Here is a 20,236-nt window from a genome sequence, read left to right as displayed (position 1 = left end):
GGCTGAGCAGCAGGGGAGTCAGGCCCTCCCAGAGACCGATGGAGCCTTTCTAGAGCTCGTGGAAGGCTCAGGACCCCACGGGTCTTGCCAGGTCAGGAGCTCTAGTGTGGCTCAGGTGGGCCCACACCCTCAGGCTGAGGTGGGCACAGGTGCGGCCGGGAAGCTGCCGGGGCCTTGTGGAGAGCGTCGGACACAGGCAGAGCCACTCCTGCACCCACACACCCTACTGTTTTTGACCACACACCTGGGGCAGGGGCCTAGACCCGTCCAGGACTCACCGGGGGCTGCCCCACCGCGTCTCCAGAACCTCCCCAAGAGCCAAGGTTGGACCTGCCCCCGAGAGGTGTCACTCACGTGCCGTGCAGGTGTCAAGGGCAGGACCTCGAGGGGAGTGACTTGGTCACCGAGACACGCTACCGGACACACACAAGTTAACCGAGGAGAGGTTTATCTCGGCTCGCACTTGGGAGAGGTTTCAGTGCCTAGTCAGCAGCTCGAAGGCAGCGCGGCATGGCAGAGGGGCCTGGCAGACAGAAAGCAGAGTCCAGGGAGCAGAGGCAGGGAGGTGAAGGCTTCTGGGCCCTGAACCAGGCGATTTCTCTCAGCCCAGATCCCACCTCCTGACAACCCAGGTGTACCAGGCCCATGAGGCCGTCACCTCCCAGAGGCGGCTTGTGAGTGCGTGAGGCTCTGCGGACAGGTAGCTCTAAACTGTCCCCAAGGGAGAGGGATGGGAGGGTGACCTTGGGGGCAGGAGGAGGGGCGCGCATCCCTGCAGGTCAGCTTCCCAAGCTGGAGCTCTCTCCTCCTGGGACCAGAGCAGGCGGGGCGTGCAGTGACACCGAGCGGCCGCCGGAGGGCAGCAGAGCCCTGCGCTGAGATCCCGCGCTCAGGTTGCCAGGGGAAAGAGAATATGTTCGTATATTCGTGCTTATTTCTACCACCTTATTCTGTCTTCCTCTCTGTCTTGCCTCCTCGAAGTAGGCTGGAAGCTTTTCGTTATTTCTTCAGAAGTAATTCACCTCACTGTTTCTTTTTCAGAGAGAGAGAGAGAGAGAATAGGTCTTGCTCCGTGTCCCAGATCTGAGATGGCTGGGAAGCACCACCACACCTGACTTTTCCTTTTCTCTTGCAGTTAGGAGTGATGTATCTGGTCTCTGGTTTTTCCGTAGGGACCTTAGATATCACACCCTGAACTTTTGCTTGTTAAATGTAGGTCTTTAAATTTCTTGATTAACTTTTGTTTGGAAGAGGTTTAGCTTCCAGGAAAACCGAGAGAATGCTGGCCTGGCACAGCTCCGAGCAAGGGCGGGCGGGGACCTGGGCTCCCCAGAGGGCGGAGCATCTCCAACAAGCACTCCTTACTCCTCTGCCTAGGAGGACCCTGCCCTTTCCCGGTTATCTGATGGTTTGTTCCTGGGGCCACAGTGACGCCCCCCCCCACCCCGCCGCAGGGATCATCGCCCTGAGGGCTCCGCTGGGCGCCTGAGCTGAGCTCGGCAGTGGCACAGGGGGGTCTCAAGTGAGCTGTTCGCCGCCCTGGCGCTCTGCCTTCCTGTGGCCCGGGGCCTTCCGCGCTTCCTTCCTCGTCCCGTCCCCAAGGCCTCTCTCTCAGGGACCCCGGTGGCTGCGCCCGAGCTGACAGGGAGAGTGCATTCTGCGCCGCGCTGGTCCCGGCTTCCTCCCTTCCTGTTCGCCCGCGCTCTGAGCCGCTCTCCTGGCTTCCACACGGTCCTCTGCGTGGCAGTGTCCCCGCTGTCCTGGTCCGGGAGGAGGCCTGTAGGGGGGCCGCCTCTGCTGGGCTTCTGCGCCCCGGAAGCTCCTCGCTCCCCTGGGTGCGGAAGGGCAGAGCACGCAGTGAGCCCGCGCGGTGACCTTGGCCCCTGAGGTGCTGGGTCCCGGGCTGTGCGGGTGGTTCCAGCCCGGCCTGGCCGGGCCCCAGGAAGCACCGGGTCCCGCCTGAGGGGCTCCCCCTTTCCGCCTCGCGGCCACGCGAGTGTGGACACCGGCGAGCCCGGAGCTGGGGCTAGTTTAGTGCATGGTGATAGGTATGGGTCTAGTTTGAACCTTTGGCAAGTTGAAATCCAGTTGTTCCAGCACCAGTTATTAAATAGGCTATCTTTCCGGGAGGAGGATTTTAGTGAAACTCAAAGAAGCTTAGATCACATGACAGCACCCACCACACCACATGACCTAGGAGTCGAGGTCAGGGTCCCCATGACAGGGAGGCACTAGGGATCATGGAACATCTTAGAAAAGAGCCTACAGTCCCAAGAGCTGACGGAGGAAAAGAGGCAGATTGGAGATGTCCAGAGGAAATTGCCAGCACCCTCTTACCACTTAGCTTGGCCACCCGGATGCAGTGCTCCACCACCCTGGCCCTGTCTCCAGCCCTCGTGCTGGGACCCCCAAAGCAGGAGGTGATCGTGCAGTTGGCCACCTGATTAAAATATGTGATAGTGGCCCGAACGGTGGGCGCCAGAGGTTCTTTGCCCCTCTTGTTTCTCCGGGTCCAGATGGAGCCCAGGCAGTCCCAGGGCACCACATTCTTGAACAGCTCCTGTGGAGGAAGACAGCATCCCACGGGCAGAACCCACCCCAGAGAGTCGATGGCTTCAGCCATCCACAGGCAGGTGGCCGTGGCCTGAGCTGGACATCAGGAAGCTGCAGATATGGACAGAGACTTCTGCAAATGGCCGGTTTTCCTCCACTGCCCACTAGTGATGTCCAACTCATGACCTAGGACCTGGCACTGACGTGAAAATCAGTGGCATTGTCCCCGTGCCCATCCTCCCAAACCTCCAGCACGAGCAGACATCTGAGTCCCGCTCATTCTGAGGTATTGTCTTCTTTCCAACCTCACCTGCCCTCTGCTCCTTTGCCCAGGTCAGTGGCACATTTCCTGGGACAGCTATGACTGGGGGCTCTGTGTGGGTGTGTGCTGTAGAACCCATGAATCTCAAACGCCTACAAAGTGATAAGGCTGGCCAGGTCTCCTGGGATGATGGCAAGGTGACACATGGTCCTGCCTGCACCTCAGGGCACACCCTCCTCGGCCAGTTGGTCTGAGTCCCCGCCGTGTTTCCCAATTGTCCAATCGCAGTTGACATCACAGTCACTGTGTGAAGCGGGCATGTGAGTGCCCTGTCTCTACTGTCTCTACCTCCACCCAAGGACAGGAGTGGCTTGGGGCTGAGACAAGTATAGGTGATGCAGTTCGTAGAAGAAGGAACTTTGATCTGGTCAACTGGGAATGTCAGGCCTGAGGAGATCAGTGCGAGAAGGATGGGTGTCCCCCACCCCATCCCACCCCACCCCACCGAGCTCAGCTGCTCACCGAACCCATCAAGGTCAGCTGCTCTGCCAGCAGCTTGGGAGAGAAGGCTAAGCGCACCTTCTGCAAGGGCCTGTCCTCGTCAGCGGCAGCAGAGAGGCAGGAGTGCTGTGGAGCTGGCTTCTGCTTCTCTCCTGTCTCCAGAGGAGGCTCCTTCTCTGGTGCTGGCTCTGGCTGCAGAGCAGGCCCATGGTGTTCTGGACATGGAGCCGGAGCTAGCAGGAGGAAAGCTCAGCAGTGTCAGTCACTTGCCAGCTCCCTGCGGAGCATAGCAAAGACATCCTGGCCATTTGGGGGATTCCAATGCCCAAGCAAAAGCCATGAAAGCCTTCCGGACTGCTGTGGCCCTCACCATCTGTTTCGGCCTCGTGGGGCTCTAGATATTCCACCTGAGCAAGGGGAAGGCACAAGGGAGGCTCCATGTCTGCTCCAGGTGAGTTCACTTGCAAGCCGGCCCTTTTGATCTTGATTTGGGGAATGTCCGGTGGATGGTGCCATTCGGACCAGGTTTCCAAACTGGGAGAGGTGGCGCTGGGGAGAGACGAGTGAGCAGCAGAGTCAGAGGCCCGGGCTTTTCTTCCACCCTGCCTCTCTGAGACAGCGTCGTGTCTTGTGTGGCCCTCTGTGCCTCGGTGTAGAGGAAAGCTGACCCCACCCCAAGCCCTCTGTGACTGTCCTAGCCTCGGCTGACTTTGTCCCACTAGGCTAATGCTAACATGGGTTTCCACTTCACACTGATGATCCTTTCTGAGCGAGGCAGGCACAAAACTCCGTGCACCTGAGCGCTCGGGGCTGGGCTCCAAGCCAAGTAGTCCAAAACAATCCGTACCCTAGCAGGCCGCAATGTTTGCTGTACCTCCAGCCATGAAGTGGGGGCTGCGGGGGGTTGGGGCGGCGGGACAGAGCTCTGACACCTCACAGCCTGACCCTGTCCAAGCAGGCCCCTTACATACCCTGAGCGCGAGGGGAAGCACTGCCCATGAGAGCTCACGGCTGGCACTGACGTCCAGGATGGGCACTGGGCTGCCCCTCTCACATGTGGGTTCCTCCTGAACATTAGCCGGAAACATCTGCGGCCAGAGCCGAGCCAAGGTCGGAAAAATCTCGGATTGCGGTCCTTTCTGTGGCTAGACCTTCGGGAAGCGGGAAAATGGCAACAGCTCATCCTCCCCTCTTCTCTGTCTCCCTCCAAGGGGTCAGGACGGGAGACAGCTTCAGAAGGGCACCCAGTTTCGCTGGGTTCTAATACCAAGGAAGTGAGGTCGCATCCTCAAAGTTTCGCTACAGTTAGGGTGAGGAAGTGGCTCGGGACCAAGGGGCAAGGTGCACTTTGGGTTGCGGTTTTTCTTGGGATTTGGTTGAGGTTTAGGAATCCATTTAGGCTTCTATTATGGCTGAGGGCGGGAGATTCAGTGTTAGAAAGCAGGCCTGCGGTTTACATGGTTGGTTATTTTTATTGTGCAGTTCACAATCATTTGAGGAGTGGCTACATGTACATAACAGAGCTTGAAGGGCCGGGGATTTAGCTCAGTGGCACCATGCCTGCCTCACCAGCACAAGGTCCTGAGTTCAATCCCCGGTACCAAAAGAAGGAAAAACCAAAAATACCAAAACAACAACAACTCGTAGTACAGCTTATATACATGACGAGTTTTAGATTTATATACAACTAAGATGGCCACCCAGTTCTTCCATTTCCTGTTATTAATGTCATCCCTTAGTCTAGTACATCCCGTACAAGGAGTGAGCAGATATTGATGTATAATTACTACCTAAGATCCACCTTCACCACTGGCTCTCCACAACAATCTGCAGTCCCGTCCGGGCTGCCACATTGCATTTCATTGTTGCATCCCTCAGACGCCCCTTGACTGACGTTTTCGCAAGTTTTCCTTTTTTCGTTTTGTATGAGCTGACAGTTTGGAGGATGGCTGAGCTGATATCTTACAGAATGTCCCTCAATTTAAGTTTTCCTGACGTTTCCTTCCTGATTAGATGAGGGTTACATGTTTGGGTGCGTGGCTTTCTGCAGGTGTTCCATGTTCCTGACTGCACCCTCATCCTGGGTTCTCCAGTGCACCTTTGGCTGAACTCTCACAGCTGCATGCACTGCCCTCTCAGGGACACCCAGCCTGGCCTGCCAGGCCTTCTTTGGAAATTTGGGCGGAAGCCTTCCTGACTCAACTCTTGTGTTCTGCATACCTGTGAAAACAGCACCCTGTAGATGACACAAAGTTCTACCACTGGCTCCAAGCAGTCCTTAGGCCTTTGTGCATCATGGCTGCAGAAGCATCCATGGGCCTGGATGGCTGAGCACCGTGAACTGAATGAATCCCAGGGAACCCGCCCAGGTGGCCCTTCTCAAGCAGGGTGCCCTGGGGCTCTCCTCTCAAAACAAAGTCTTTCCCTTTTGCAACTGTGAGCCTTGGAAAGCTTGGGCCTTGTGGGTTCCTTATATGTCTTCAGGGCATCTTTTCCATTGTCCTATTGTAAAGTACTTGGATTCTTTTTAATGCTAATCTTTGACCCACCAGGCTGTCCATTGCTCCATCTTTACAGGCCTTTCTTGGGGGTGGGGGCTGAAAAGTTTTTAAATGGGCTTTTGCTCCTCATTTTCCGCACAAACCTGGCTCAAAGTAGCAAGCAGCATCCATGCTACGGCCTGATATTTAGGCTACCTTGATATTTTCTCCATCAGATGAATGATCCTTCCACCCTTCGTATCAGTCTCACACAAATCTCAGGACATGAACACAATACAGTCCTATTTTCTGCTGGAGCACAACACACATGGCCTGGATCCAGCCGCCACTGGCATCCTTCTTCTCAACGGGAACCTCCTAAGTCTGGCCTTTCTCATCTGCAACCTCTCTGCACTCTGGTCTTCTGAGCTCGGACCAGAATCTTCCATCAAGCTCAGATGATAGCATTCTAGGGCTGCTTCCCCAGCTGGCACCTCCAAACCTTTCCAAACTGCTGTGGACCACTTCCACAGGCCTCTGAACCACCTGGTGAGGTACAGTCGCTGCAGTGACCAGACTTCTTGTACCAACATCTGTATCACCCACTTTCTTGTCCCTGAACACAATACTCAGCACTACACATTAAGGGAAGAGAGGTTTGTTTCAGCTCACATTTCAGTTCCTAGTTAGCTAGCTCCGGGATGGCAGGATGGCATGTCAGAGGTGCACATTGATAGAAATGCTGCTTGCCTGGTGGAGGCCAGGAGGCGCATGGTAAAGTGTGGGCCAGGGAGCAAGATACACCCTCCCAGGTCACACCCGCGCTGACCCACCTCTTCCAACCAGGCCCACGTCCTCACACCAAGCCTGGCGTAGCACCCCCATCAACCAGTCACCCTCTGGAAGCCCTCGCCTCTGGGTGCAAGGGGCTTGAGGGTGACATCCAGATAGAATCCATAACCTGTAGTTTCCATAAAAGGATGCCATTTCTGATAAGTGATCTAGAAGTGTTATAAGAAATCTAGGCAATATTTAGAGCATAAAACCTTACAATTTATTGAAGACAATTTTCTTTTCAGTAATGCACGTTATGATGGACAGAATGGGAGTTAGTACTGATGATGAGTCTTTACTTTCACGTTTTGCTCCAACGCCCTGTTCTGTTTGCAGTAGTAGTTTGGCCCTTGAAGTATTTATAACTGTGGAATGAGTGCACAGATGGGTTTCTGAACTGTGTTTCTTTCCTCATTTCTCTTTTGGTCACTTGTACCTGCATCAGCAGGAGATATGAATTTCACAGAAGCATTGAGTAGTGATAACCAAGAACAGTGTGGCTATCAGGGCTATTTCAGCTTAGGTGATCTCAGAGCGAATCAGGTGTGGATGTCAAGGATGTGTGTACGTGACATGTGTTTCACACCTAAATGTTTGAATTAGAAATGCAACAAAGAATGGAAGCTGGGACTGTATTGGGTGAGGATTTAGGCAACGTAATGTCTGAGGAAGAGGATGGGATGTGTACGTTTATGCCCAGGGACAGTTGGAACCGTGTAACAGACACTTTTTGTCACGCACAGTTGTAGGAACATCGCAGCTCATCTTGGGAGAACACCTCCACCTTCAACCCAAGACCTCCATTGTGTACATCTGGGAGGGGATTTTGTTTGGATTAAACCCGATGAGGATAGTCATTTCCATGGTTATACAGGTTGGTTATGACTAAATCCTTTACACAAACCCAGTCAGAACAAACGTGAAGAATGTTATTTGAAATGATGGAAATGAGAGCCTTCTCATCTTGGGAAATCATCTGAGAGCTGCTAGGGCCCGAGGGAAGCCTGGAATAGATAAGGGAAGGTATGCCTAAGAACCCAGAAGTGGAGCCAGGTCTGAGGAAGGAGAACAACACAGTGAATGCTGGAAGTTTTTTAATCCCTCCTGAAGTCAGATGTCAGAATTGAACAAACCAACCAGCTTTTCGTTGCTTAAGGCTTTCAAATTTATTTCTTACTTTTAGCCTGAAATATGGTTAAATGATATGGGTCCCAAATTCGGCCATAACAGATGAATGAATGAATTACGGGTGACATGATTTAAAAAATCACTTTAAAATTTATTCCAGTTGAAAAGGATGCATATTGCTGCTGTTGGGATGGGAGAGCCCAATGCCTGTTGTGCCTACGAGGAAGAAAAGGAGCAAGCTAAAGTGGGCTGACTAAGGCTGAAGGACCTCTGCTAGGACACTTGCTATGGCTGAAGAGAAAGGCCGAGGCAACGGATGGACACGGGTAGGAATGGCCAAAGACTTTTGCCATGGAGACGACCAGGCCCTGGGCAGACAGCAAGCAATATTGTCAGTGTCTTGAGATCAGCAAAGCAGCAGAGGTCTTGGGGCAGAAGGACTGCAGCTTGCAGACTAAGACAGCCCTACACACAAGTGAGGTCACAATGGACCGCCCTTGCTAGCTGGGGAAGAAATCCCAGGAGGACAGGCCATGACTGGGCGCTGTGTGGTGGCTGAGCAGCAGGGGAGTCAGGCCCTCCCAGAGACCGATGGAGCCTTTCTAGAGCTCGTGGAAGGCTCAGGACCCCACGGGTCTTGCCAGGTCAGGAGCTCTAGTGTGGCTCAGGTGGGCCCACACCCTCAGGCTGAGGTGGGCACAGGTGCGGCCGGGAAGCTGCCGGGGCCTTGTGGAGAGCGTCGGACACAGGCAGAGCCACTCCTGCACCCACACACCCTACTGTTTTTGACCACACACCTGGGGCAGGGGCCTAGACCCGTCCAGGACTCACCGGGGGCTGCCCCACCGCGTCTCCAGAACCTCCCCAAGAGCCAAGGTTGGACCTGCCCCCGAGAGGTGTCACTCACGTGCCGTGCAGGTGTCAAGGGCAGGACCTCGAGGGGAGTGACTTGGTCACCGAGACACGCTACCGGACACACACAAGTTAACCGAGGAGAGGTTTATCTCGGCTCGCACTTGGGAGAGGTTTCAGTGCCTAGTCAGCAGCTCGAAGGCAGCGCGGCATGGCAGAGGGGCCTGGCAGACAGAAAGCAGAGTCCAGGGAGCAGAGGCAGGGAGGTGAAGGCTTCTGGGCCCTGAACCAGGCGATTTCTCTCAGCCCAGATCCCACCTCCTGACAACCCAGGTGTACCAGGCCCATGAGGCCGTCACCTCCCAGAGGCGGCTTGTGAGTGCGTGAGGCTCTGCGGACAGGTAGCTCTAAACTGTCCCCAAGGGAGAGGGATGGGAGGGTGACCTTGGGGGCAGGAGGAGGGGCGCGCATCCCTGCAGGTCAGCTTCCCAAGCTGGAGCTCTCTCCTCCTGGGACCAGAGCAGGCGGGGCGTGCAGTGACACCGAGCGGCCGCCGGAGGGCAGCAGAGCCCTGCGCTGAGATCCCGCGCTCAGGTTGCCAGGGGAAAGAGAATATGTTCGTATATTCGTGCTTATTTCTACCACCTTATTCTGTCTTCCTCTCTGTCTTGCCTCCTCGAAGTAGGCTGGAAGCTTTTCGTTATTTCTTCAGAAGTAATTCACCTCACTGTTTCTTTTTCAGAGAGAGAGAGAGAGAGAATAGGTCTTGCTCCGTGTCCCAGATCTGAGATGGCTGGGAAGCACCACCACACCTGACTTTTCCTTTTCTCTTGCAGTTAGGAGTGATGTATCTGGTCTCTGGTTTTTCCGTAGGGACCTTAGATATCACACCCTGAACTTTTGCTTGTTAAATGTAGGTCTTTAAATTTCTTGATTAACTTTTGTTTGGAAGAGGTTTAGCTTCCAGGAAAACCGAGAGAATGCTGGCCTGGCACAGCTCCGAGCAAGGGCGGGCGGGGACCTGGGCTCCCCAGAGGGCGGAGCATCTCCAACAAGCACTCCTTACTCCTCTGCCTAGGAGGACCCTGCCCTTTCCCGGTTATCTGATGGTTTGTTCCTGGGGCCACAGTGACGCCCCCCCCACCCCGCCGCAGGGATCATCGCCCTGAGGGCTCCGCTGGGCGCCTGAGCTGAGCTCGGCAGTGGCACAGGGGGGTCTCAAGTGAGCTGTTCGCCGCCCTGGCGCTCTGCCTTCCTGTGGCCCGGGGCCTTCCGCGCTTCCTTCCTCGTCCCGTCCCCAAGGCCTCTCTCTCAGGGACCCCGGTGGCTGCGCCCGAGCTGACAGGGAGAGTGCATTCTGCGCCGCGCTGGTCCCGGCTTCCTCCCTTCCTGTTCGCCCGCGCTCTGAGCCGCTCTCCTGGCTTCCACACGGTCCTCTGCGTGGCAGTGTCCCCGCTGTCCTGGTCCGGGAGGAGGCCTGTAGGGGGGCCGCCTCTGCTGGGCTTCTGCGCCCCGGAAGCTCCTCGCTCCCCTGGGTGCGGAAGGGCAGAGCACGCAGTGAGCCCGCGCGGTGACCTTGGCCCCTGAGGTGCTGGGTCCCGGGCTGTGCGGGTGGTTCCAGCCCGGCCTGGCCGGGCCCCAGGAAGCACCGGGTCCCGCCTGAGGGGCTCCCCCTTTCCGCCTCGCGGCCACGCGAGTGTGGACACCGGCGAGCCCGGAGCTGGGGCTAGTTTAGTGCATGGTGATAGGTATGGGTCTAGTTTGAACCTTTGGCAAGTTGAAATCCAGTTGTTCCAGCACCAGTTATTAAATAGGCTATCTTTCCGGGAGGAGGATTTTAGTGAAACTCAAAGAAGCTTAGATCACATGACAGCACCCACCACACCACATGACCTAGGAGTCGAGGTCAGGGTCCCCATGACAGGGAGGCACTAGGGATCATGGAACATCTTAGAAAAGAGCCTACAGTCCCAAGAGCTGACGGAGGAAAAGAGGCAGATTGGAGATGTCCAGAGGAAATTGCCAGCACCCTCTTACCACTTAGCTTGGCCACCCGGATGCAGTGCTCCACCACCCTGGCCCTGTCTCCAGCCCTCGTGCTGGGACCCCCAAAGCAGGAGGTGATCGTGCAGTTGGCCACCTGATTAAAATATGTGATAGTGGCCCGAACGGTGGGCGCCAGAGGTTCTTTGCCCCTCTTGTTTCTCCGGGTCCAGATGGAGCCCAGGCAGTCCCAGGGCACCACATTCTTGAACAGCTCCTGTGGAGGAAGACAGCATCCCACGGGCAGAACCCACCCCAGAGAGTCGATGGCTTCAGCCATCCACAGGCAGGTGGCCGTGGCCTGAGCTGGACATCAGGAAGCTGCAGATATGGACAGAGACTTCTGCAAATGGCCGGTTTTCCTCCACTGCCCACTAGTGATGTCCAACTCATGACCTAGGACCTGGCACTGACGTGAAAATCAGTGGCATTGTCCCCGTGCCCATCCTCCCAAACCTCCAGCACGAGCAGACATCTGAGTCCCGCTCATTCTGAGGTATTGTCTTCTTTCCAACCTCACCTGCCCTCTGCTCCTTTGCCCAGGTCAGTGGCACATTTCCTGGGACAGCTATGACTGGGGGCTCTGTGTGGGTGTGTGCTGTAGAACCCATGAATCTCAAACGCCTACAAAGTGATAAGGCTGGCCAGGTCTCCTGGGATGATGGCAAGGTGACACATGGTCCTGCCTGCACCTCAGGGCACACCCTCCTCGGCCAGTTGGTCTGAGTCCCCGCCGTGTTTCCCAATTGTCCAATCGCAGTTGACATCACAGTCACTGTGTGAAGCGGGCATGTGAGTGCCCTGTCTCTACTGTCTCTACCTCCACCCAAGGACAGGAGTGGCTTGGGGCTGAGACAAGTATAGGTGATGCAGTTCGTAGAAGAAGGAACTTTGATCTGGTCAACTGGGAATGTCAGGCCTGAGGAGATCAGTGCGAGAAGGATGGGTGTCCCCCACCCCATCCCACCCCACCCCACCGAGCTCAGCTGCTCACCGAACCCATCAAGGTCAGCTGCTCTGCCAGCAGCTTGGGAGAGAAGGCTAAGCGCACCTTCTGCAAGGGCCTGTCCTCGTCAGCGGCAGCAGAGAGGCAGGAGTGCTGTGGAGCTGGCTTCTGCTTCTCTCCTGTCTCCAGAGGAGGCTCCTTCTCTGGTGCTGGCTCTGGCTGCAGAGCAGGCCCATGGTGTTCTGGACATGGAGCCGGAGCTAGCAGGAGGAAAGCTCAGCAGTGTCAGTCACTTGCCAGCTCCCTGCGGAGCATAGCAAAGACATCCTGGCCATTTGGGGGATTCCAATGCCCAAGCAAAAGCCATGAAAGCCTTCCGGACTGCTGTGGCCCTCACCATCTGTTTCGGCCTCGTGGGGCTCTAGATATTCCACCTGAGCAAGGGGAAGGCACAAGGGAGGCTCCATGTCTGCTCCAGGTGAGTTCACTTGCAAGCCGGCCCTTTTGATCTTGATTTGGGGAATGTCCGGTGGATGGTGCCATTCGGACCAGGTTTCCAAACTGGGAGAGGTGGCGCTGGGGAGAGACGAGTGAGCAGCAGAGTCAGAGGCCCGGGCTTTTCTTCCACCCTGCCTCTCTGAGACAGCGTCGTGTCTTGTGTGGCCCTCTGTGCCTCGGTGTAGAGGAAAGCTGACCCCACCCCAAGCCCTCTGTGACTGTCCTAGCCTCGGCTGACTTTGTCCCACTAGGCTAATGCTAACATGGGTTTCCACTTCACACTGATGATCCTTTCTGAGCGAGGCAGGCACAAAACTCCGTGCACCTGAGCGCTCGGGGCTGGGCTCCAAGCCAAGTAGTCCAAAACAATCCGTACCCTAGCAGGCCGCAATGTTTGCTGTACCTCCAGCCATGAAGTGGGGGCTGCGGGGGGTTGGGGCGGCGGGACAGAGCTCTGACACCTCACAGCCTGACCCTGTCCAAGCAGGCCCCTTACATACCCTGAGCGCGAGGGGAAGCACTGCCCATGAGAGCTCACGGCTGGCACTGACGTCCAGGATGGGCACTGGGCTGCCCCTCTCACATGTGGGTTCCTCCTGAACATTAGCCGGAAACATCTGCGGCCAGAGCCGAGCCAAGGTCGGAAAAATCTCGGATTGCGGTCCTTTCTGTGGCTAGACCTTCGGGAAGCGGGAAAATGGCAACAGCTCATCCTCCCCTCTTCTCTGTCTCCCTCCAAGGGGTCAGGACGGGAGACAGCTTCAGAAGGGCACCCAGTTTCGCTGGGTTCTAATACCAAGGAAGTGAGGTCGCATCCTCAAAGTTTCGCTACAGTTAGGGTGAGGAAGTGGCTCGGGACCAAGGGGCAAGGTGCACTTTGGGTTGCGGTTTTTCTTGGGATTTGGTTGAGGTTTAGGAATCCATTTAGGCTTCTATTATGGCTGAGGGCGGGAGATTCAGTGTTAGAAAGCAGGCCTGCGGTTTACATGGTTGGTTATTTTTATTGTGCAGTTCACAATCATTTGAGGAGTGGCTACATGTACATAACAGAGCTTGAAGGGCCGGGGATTTAGCTCAGTGGCACCATGCCTGCCTCACCAGCACAAGGTCCTGAGTTCAATCCCCGGTACCAAAAGAAGGAAAAACCAAAAATACCAAAACAACAACAACTCGTAGTACAGCTTATATACATGACGAGTTTTAGATTTATATACAACTAAGATGGCCACCCAGTTCTTCCATTTCCTGTTATTAATGTCATCCCTTAGTCTAGTACATCCCGTACAAGGAGTGAGCAGATATTGATGTATAATTACTACCTAAGATCCACCTTCACCACTGGCTCTCCACAACAATCTGCAGTCCCGTCCGGGCTGCCACATTGCATTTCATTGTTGCATCCCTCAGACGCCCCTTGACTGACGTTTTCGCAAGTTTTCCTTTTTTCGTTTTGTATGAGCTGACAGTTTGGAGGATGGCTGAGCTGATATCTTACAGAATGTCCCTCAATTTAAGTTTTCCTGACGTTTCCTTCCTGATTAGATGAGGGTTACATGTTTGGGTGCGTGGCTTTCTGCAGGTGTTCCATGTTCCTGACTGCACCCTCATCCTGGGTTCTCCAGTGCACCTTTGGCTGAACTCTCACAGCTGCATGCACTGCCCTCTCAGGGACACCCAGCCTGGCCTGCCAGGCCTTCTTTGGAAATTTGGGCGGAAGCCTTCCTGACTCAACTCTTGTGTTCTGCATACCTGTGAAAACAGCACCCTGTAGATGACACAAAGTTCTACCACTGGCTCCAAGCAGTCCTTAGGCCTTTGTGCATCATGGCTGCAGAAGCATCCATGGGCCTGGATGGCTGAGCACCGTGAACTGAATGAATCCCAGGGAACCCGCCCAGGTGGCCCTTCTCAAGCAGGGTGCCCTGGGGCTCTCCTCTCAAAACAAAGTCTTTCCCTTTTGCAACTGTGAGCCTTGGAAAGCTTGGGCCTTGTGGGTTCCTTATATGTCTTCAGGGCATCTTTTCCATTGTCCTATTGTAAAGTACTTGGATTCTTTTTAATGCTAATCTTTGACCCACCAGGCTGTCCATTGCTCCATCTTTACAGGCCTTTCTTGGGGGTGGGGGCTGAAAAGTTTTTAAATGGGCTTTTGCTCCTCATTTTCCGCACAAACCTGGCTCAAAGTAGCAAGCAGCATCCATGCTACGGCCTGATATTTAGGCTACCTTGATATTTTCTCCATCAGATGAATGATCCTTCCACCCTTCGTATCAGTCTCACACAAATCTCAGGACATGAACACAATACAGTCCTATTTTCTGCTGGAGCACAACACACATGGCCTGGATCCAGCCGCCACTGGCATCCTTCTTCTCAACGGGAACCTCCTAAGTCTGGCCTTTCTCATCTGCAACCTCTCTGCACTCTGGTCTTCTGAGCTCGGACCAGAATCTTCCATCAAGCTCAGATGATAGCATTCTAGGGCTGCTTCCCCAGCTGGCACCTCCAAACCTTTCCAAACTGCTGTGGACCACTTCCACAGGCCTCTGAACCACCTGGTGAGGTACAGTCGCTGCAGTGACCAGACTTCTTGTACCAACATCTGTATCACCCACTTTCTTGTCCCTGAACACAATACTCAGCACTACACATTAAGGGAAGAGAGGTTTGTTTCAGCTCACATTTCAGTTCCTAGTTAGCTAGCTCCGGGATGGCAGGATGGCATGTCAGAGGTGCACATTGATAGAAATGCTGCTTGCCTGGTGGAGGCCAGGAGGCGCATGGTAAAGTGTGGGCCAGGGAGCAAGATACACCCTCCCAGGTCACACCCGCGCTGACCCACCTCTTCCAACCAGGCCCACGTCCTCACACCAAGCCTGGCGTAGCACCCCCATCAACCAGTCACCCTCTGGAAGCCCTCGCCTCTGGGTGCAAGGGGCTTGAGGGTGACATCCAGATAGAATCCATAACCTGTAGTTTCCATAAAAGGATGCCATTTCTGATAAGTGATCTAGAAGTGTTATAAGAAATCTAGGCAATATTTAGAGCATAAAACCTTACAATTTATTGAAGACAATTTTCTTTTCAGTAATGCACGTTATGATGGACAGAATGGGAGTTAGTACTGATGATGAGTCTTTACTTTCACGTTTTGCTCCAACGCCCTGTTCTGTTTGCAGTAGTAGTTTGGCCCTTGAAGTATTTATAACTGTGGAATGAGTGCACAGATGGGTTTCTGAACTGTGTTTCTTTCCTCATTTCTCTTTTGGTCACTTGTACCTGCATCAGCAGGAGATATGAATTTCACAGAAGCATTGAGTAGTGATAACCAAGAACAGTGTGGCTATCAGGGCTATTTCAGCTTAGGTGATCTCAGAGCGAATCAGGTGTGGATGTCAAGGATGTGTGTACGTGACATGTGTTTCACACCTAAATGTTTGAATTAGAAATGCAACAAAGAATGGAAGCTGGGACTGTATTGGGTGAGGATTTAGGCAACGTAATGTCTGAGGAAGAGGATGGGATGTGTACGTTTATGCCCAGGGACAGTTGGAACCGTGTAACAGACACTTTTTGTCACGCACAGTTGTAGGAACATCGCAGCTCATCTTGGGAGAACACCTCCACCTTCAACCCAAGACCTCCATTGTGTACATCTGGGAGGGGATTTTGTTTGGATTAAACCCGATGAGGATAGTCATTTCCATGGTTATACAGGTTGGTTATGACTAAATCCTTTACACAAACCCAGTCAGAACAAACGTGAAGAATGTTATTTGAAATGATGGAAATGAGAGCCTTCTCATCTTGGGAAATCATCTGAGAGCTGCTAGGGCCCGAGGGAAGCCTGGAATAGATAAGGGAAGGTATGCCTAAGAACCCAGAAGTGGAGCCAGGTCTGAGGAAGGAGAACAACACAGTGAATGCTGGAAGTTTTTTAATCCCTCCTGAAGTCAGATGTCAGAATTGAACAAACCAACCAGCTTTTCGTTGCTTAAGGCTTTCAAATTTATTTCTTACTTTTAGCCTGAAATATGGTTAAATGATATGGGTCCCAAATTCGGCCATAACAGATGAATGAATGAATTACGGGTGACATGATTTAAAAAATCACTTTAAAATTTATTCCAGTTGAAAAGGATGCATATTGCTGCTGTTGGGATGGGAGAGCCCAATGCCTGTTGTGCCTACGAGGAAGAAAAGGAGCAAGCTAAAGTGGGCTGACTAAGGCTGAAGGACCTCTGCTAGGACACTTGCTATGGCTGAAGAGAAAGGCCGAGGCAACGGATGGACACGGGTAGGAATGGCCAAAGACTTTTGCCATGGAGACGACCAGGCCCTGGGCAGACAGCAAGCAATATTGTCAGTGTCTTGAGATCAGCAAAGCAGCAGAGGTCTTGGGGCAGAAGGACTGCAGCTTGCAGACTAAGACAGCCCTACACACAAGTGAGGTCACAATGGACCGCCCTTGCTAGCTGGGGAAGAAATCCCAGGAGGACAGGCCATGACTGGGCGCTGTGTGGTGGCTGAGCAGCAGGGGAGTCAGGCCCTCCCAGAGACCGATGGAGCCTTTCTAGAGCTCGTGGAAGGCTCAGGACCCCACGGGTCTTGCCAGGTCAGGAGCTCTAGTGTGGCTCAGGTGGGCCCACACCCTCAGGCTGAGGTGGGCACAGGTGCGGCCGGGAAGCTGCCGGGGCCTTGTGGAGAGCGTCGGACACAGGCAGAGCCACTCCTGCACCCACACACCCTACTGTTTTTGACCACACACCTGGGGCAGGGGCCTAGACCCGTCCAGGACTCACCGGGGGCTGCCCCACCGCGTCTCCAGAACCTCCCCAAGAGCCAAGGTTGGACCTGCCCCCGAGAGGTGTCACTCACGTGCCGTGCAGGTGTCAAGGGCAGGACCTCGAGGGGAGTGACTTGGTCACCGAGACACGCTACCGGACACACACAAGTTAACCGAGGAGAGGTTTATCTCGGCTCGCACTTGGGAGAGGTTTCAGTGCCTAGTCAGCAGCTCGAAGGCAGCGCGGCATGGCAGAGGGGCCTGGCAGACAGAAAGCAGAGTCCAGGGAGCAGAGGCAGGGAGGTGAAGGCTTCTGGGCCCTGAACCAGGCGATTTCTCTCAGCCCAGATCCCACCTCCTGACAACCCAGGTGTACCAGGCCCATGAGGCCGTCACCTCCCAGAGGCGGCTTGTGAGTGCGTGAGGCTCTGCGGACAGGTAGCTCTAAACTGTCCCCAAGGGAGAGGGATGGGAGGGTGACCTTGGGGGCAGGAGGAGGGGCGCGCATCCCTGCAGGTCAGCTTCCCAAGCTGGAGCTCTCTCCTCCTGGGACCAGAGCAGGCGGGGCGTGCAGTGACACCGAGCGGCCGCCGGAGGGCAGCAGAGCCCTGCGCTGAGATCCCGCGCTCAGGTTGCCAGGGGAAAGAGAATATGTTCGTATATTCGTGCTTATTTCTACCACCTTATTCTGTCTTCCTCTCTGTCTTGCCTCCTCGAAGTAGGCTGGAAGCTTTTCGTTATTTCTTCAGAAGTAATTCACCTCACTGTTTCTTTTTCAGAGAGAGAGAGAGAGAGAATAGGTCTTGCTCCGTGTCCCAGATCTGAGATGGCTGGGAAGCACCACCACACCTGACTTTTCCTTTTCTCTTGCAGTTAGGAGTGATGTATCTGGTCTCTGGTTTTTCCGTAGGGACCTTAGATATCACACCCTGAACTTTTGCTTGTTAAATGTAGGTCTTTAAATTTCTTGATTAACTTTTGTTTGGAAGAGGTTTAGCTTCCAGGAAAACCGAGAGAATGCTGGCCTGGCACAGCTCCGAGCAAGGGCGGGCGGGGACCTGGGCTCCCCAGAGGGCGGAGCATCTCCAACAAGCACTCCTTACTCCTCTGCCTAGGAGGACCCTGCCCTTTCCCGGTTATCTGATGGTTTGTTCCTGGGGCCACAGTGACGCCCCCCCCCACCCCGCCGCAGGGATCATCGCCCTGAGGGCTCCGCTGGGCGCCTGAGCTGAGCTCGGCAGTGGCACAGGGGGGTCTCAAGTGAGCTGTTCGCCGCCCTGGCGCTCTGCCTTCCTGTGGCCCGGGGCCTTCCGCGCTTCCTTCCTCGTCCCGTCCCCAAGGCCTCTCTCTCAGGGACCCCGGTGGCTGCGCCCGAGCTGACAGGGAGAGTGCATTCTGCGCCGCGCTGGTCCCGGCTTCCTCCCTTCCTGTTCGCCCGCGCTCTGAGCCGCTCTCCTGGCTTCCACACGGTCCTCTGCGTGGCAGTGTCCCCGCTGTCCTGGTCCGGGAGGAGGCCTGTAGGGGGGCCGCCTCTGCTGGGCTTCTGCGCCCCGGAAGCTCCTCGCTCCCCTGGGTGCGGAAGGGCAGAGCACGCAGTGAGCCCGCGCGGTGACCTTGGCCCCTGAGGTGCTGGGTCCCGGGCTGTGCGGGTGGTTCCAGCCCGGCCTGGCCGGGCCCCAGGAAGCACCGGGTCCCGCCTGAGGGGCTCCCCCTTTCCGCCTCGCGGCCACGCGAGTGTGGACACCGGCGAGCCCGGAGCTGGGGCTAGTTTAGTGCATGGTGATAGGTATGGGTCTAGTTTGAACCTTTGGCAAGTTGAAATCCAGTTGTTCCAGCACCAGTTATTAAATAGGCTATCTTTCCGGGAGGAGGATTTTAGTGAAACTCAAAGAAGCTTAGATCACATGACAGCACCCACCACACCACATGACCTAGGAGTCGAGGTCAGGGTCCCCATGACAGGGAGGCACTAGGGATCATGGAACATCTTAGAAAAGAGCCTACAGTCCCAAGAGCTGACGGAGGAAAAGAGGCAGATTGGAGATGTCCAGAGGAAATTGCCAGCACCCTCTTACCACTTAGCTTGGCCACCCGGATGCAGTGCTCCACCACCCTGGCCCTGTCTCCAGCCCTCGTGCTGGGACCCCCAAAGCAGGAGGTGATCGTGCAGTTGGCCACCTGATTAAAATATGTGATAGTGGCCCGAACGGTGGGCGCCAGAGGTTCTTTGCCCCTCTTGTTTCTCCGGGTCCAGATGGAGCCCAGGCAGTCCCAGGGCACCACATTCTTGAACAGCTCCTGTGGAGGAAGACAGCATCCCACGGGCAGAACCCACCCCAGAGAGTCGATGGCTTCAGCCATCCACAGGCAGGTGGCCGTGGCCTGAGCTGGACATCAGGAAGCTGCAGATATGGACAGAGACTTCTGCAAATGGCCGGTTTTCCTCCACTGCCCACTAGTGATGTCCAACTCATGACCTAGGACCTGGCACTGACGTGAAAATCAGTGGCATTGTCCCCGTGCCCATCCTCCCAAACCTCCAGCACGAGCAGACATCTGAGTCCCGCTCATTCTGAGGTATTGTCTTCTTTCCAACCTCACCTGCCCTCTGCTCCTTTGCCCAGGTCAGTGGCACATTTCCTGGGACAGCTATGACTGGGGGCTCTGTGTGGGTGTGTGCTGTAGAACCCATGAATCTCAAACGCCTACAAAGTGATAAGGCTGGCCAGGTCTCCTGGGATGATGGCAAGGTGACACATGGTCCTGCCTGCACCTCAGGGCACACCCTCCTCGGCCAGTTGGTCTGAGTCCCCGCCGTGTTTCCCAATTGTCCAATCGCAGTTGACATCACAGTCACTGTGTGAAGCGGGCATGTGAGTGCCCTGTCTCTACTGTCTCTACCTCCACCCAAGGACAGGAGTGGCTTGGGGCTGAGACAAGTATAGGTGATGCAGTTCGTAGAAGAAGGAACTTTGATCTGGTCAACTGGGAATGTCAGGCCTGAGGAGATCAGTGCGAGAAGGATGGGTGTCCCCCACCCCATCCCACCCCACCCCACCGAGCTCAGCTGCTCACCGAACCCATCAAGGTCAGCTGCTCTGCCAGCAGCTTGGGAGAGAAGGCTAAGCGCACCTTCTGCAAGGGCCTGTCCTCGTCAGCGGCAGCAGAGAGGCAGGAGTGCTGTGGAGCTGGCTTCTGCTTCTCTCCTGTCTCCAGAGGAGGCTCCTTCTCTGGTGCTGGCTCTGGCTGCAGAGCAGGCCCATGGTGTTCTGGACATGGAGCCGGAGCTAGCAGGAGGAAAGCTCAGCAGTGTCAGTCACTTGCCAGCTCCCTGCGGAGCATAGCAAAGACAT

General features: G+C 55.1%; 4 protein-coding genes across 4 annotated transcripts in view; all 4 read right to left on the bottom strand.

Moving 5' to 3' along the window:
* Positions 1-647, bottom strand: part of LOC147824299 (uncharacterized) — a 9,381-nt gene extending 8,734 nt beyond the window's left edge. The window contains exon 1 of the mRNA XM_087190222.1: positions 626-647. Within this exon, the coding sequence (XP_087046348.1) occupies positions 626-647 (22 nt within the window). The remainder of the gene's footprint in view (positions 1-625) is intronic.
* Positions 1-8,958, bottom strand: part of LOC147824298 (uncharacterized) — a 9,381-nt gene extending 423 nt beyond the window's left edge. The window contains exons 1-4 of the mRNA XM_087190221.1: positions 8,937-8,958; positions 3,395-3,564; positions 2,338-2,560; positions 355-1,831 (exon numbers count right to left, since the gene is read on the bottom strand). Of these exons, the coding sequence (XP_087046347.1) occupies positions 1,458-1,831; positions 2,338-2,560; positions 3,395-3,564; positions 8,937-8,958 (789 nt within the window). The 3' untranslated portion in view covers positions 355-1,457. The remainder of the gene's footprint in view (positions 1-354; positions 1,832-2,337; positions 2,561-3,394; positions 3,565-8,936) is intronic.
* LOC147824297 (uncharacterized) lies at positions 7,889-17,268 on the bottom strand. Its single transcript, XM_087190220.1, has 5 exons — positions 17,247-17,268; positions 11,705-11,874; positions 10,648-10,870; positions 8,666-10,141; positions 7,889-7,974 (listed from the first exon to the last, which is right to left on the bottom strand). The coding sequence occupies exons 1-4, from the start codon at positions 17,266-17,268 to the stop codon at positions 9,768-9,770; spliced, it is 789 nt and encodes a 262-aa protein (XP_087046346.1). The 3' UTR covers positions 7,889-7,974; positions 8,666-9,767.
* Positions 16,199-20,236, bottom strand: LOC147824296 (uncharacterized). Its single transcript, XM_087190219.1, has 5 exons — positions 20,224-20,236; positions 20,016-20,185; positions 18,959-19,181; positions 16,976-18,452; positions 16,199-16,284 (listed from the first exon to the last, which is right to left on the bottom strand). The coding sequence occupies exons 1-4, from the start codon at positions 20,234-20,236 to the stop codon at positions 18,079-18,081; spliced, it is 780 nt and encodes a 259-aa protein (XP_087046345.1). The 3' UTR covers positions 16,199-16,284; positions 16,976-18,078.

Source organism: Heterocephalus glaber, unplaced genomic scaffold (assembly GCF_053883595.1).
Source record: "Heterocephalus glaber isolate CG9 unplaced genomic scaffold, H.glaber_assembly_v1.0 deba00001550, whole genome shotgun sequence".
NCBI classification, from domain to species: Eukaryota; Metazoa; Chordata; class Mammalia; order Rodentia; family Bathyergidae; genus Heterocephalus; species Heterocephalus glaber.
Note: the sequence above shows the minus strand (reverse complement) of the source record. Positions and strands in the feature narration are given on the sequence as shown.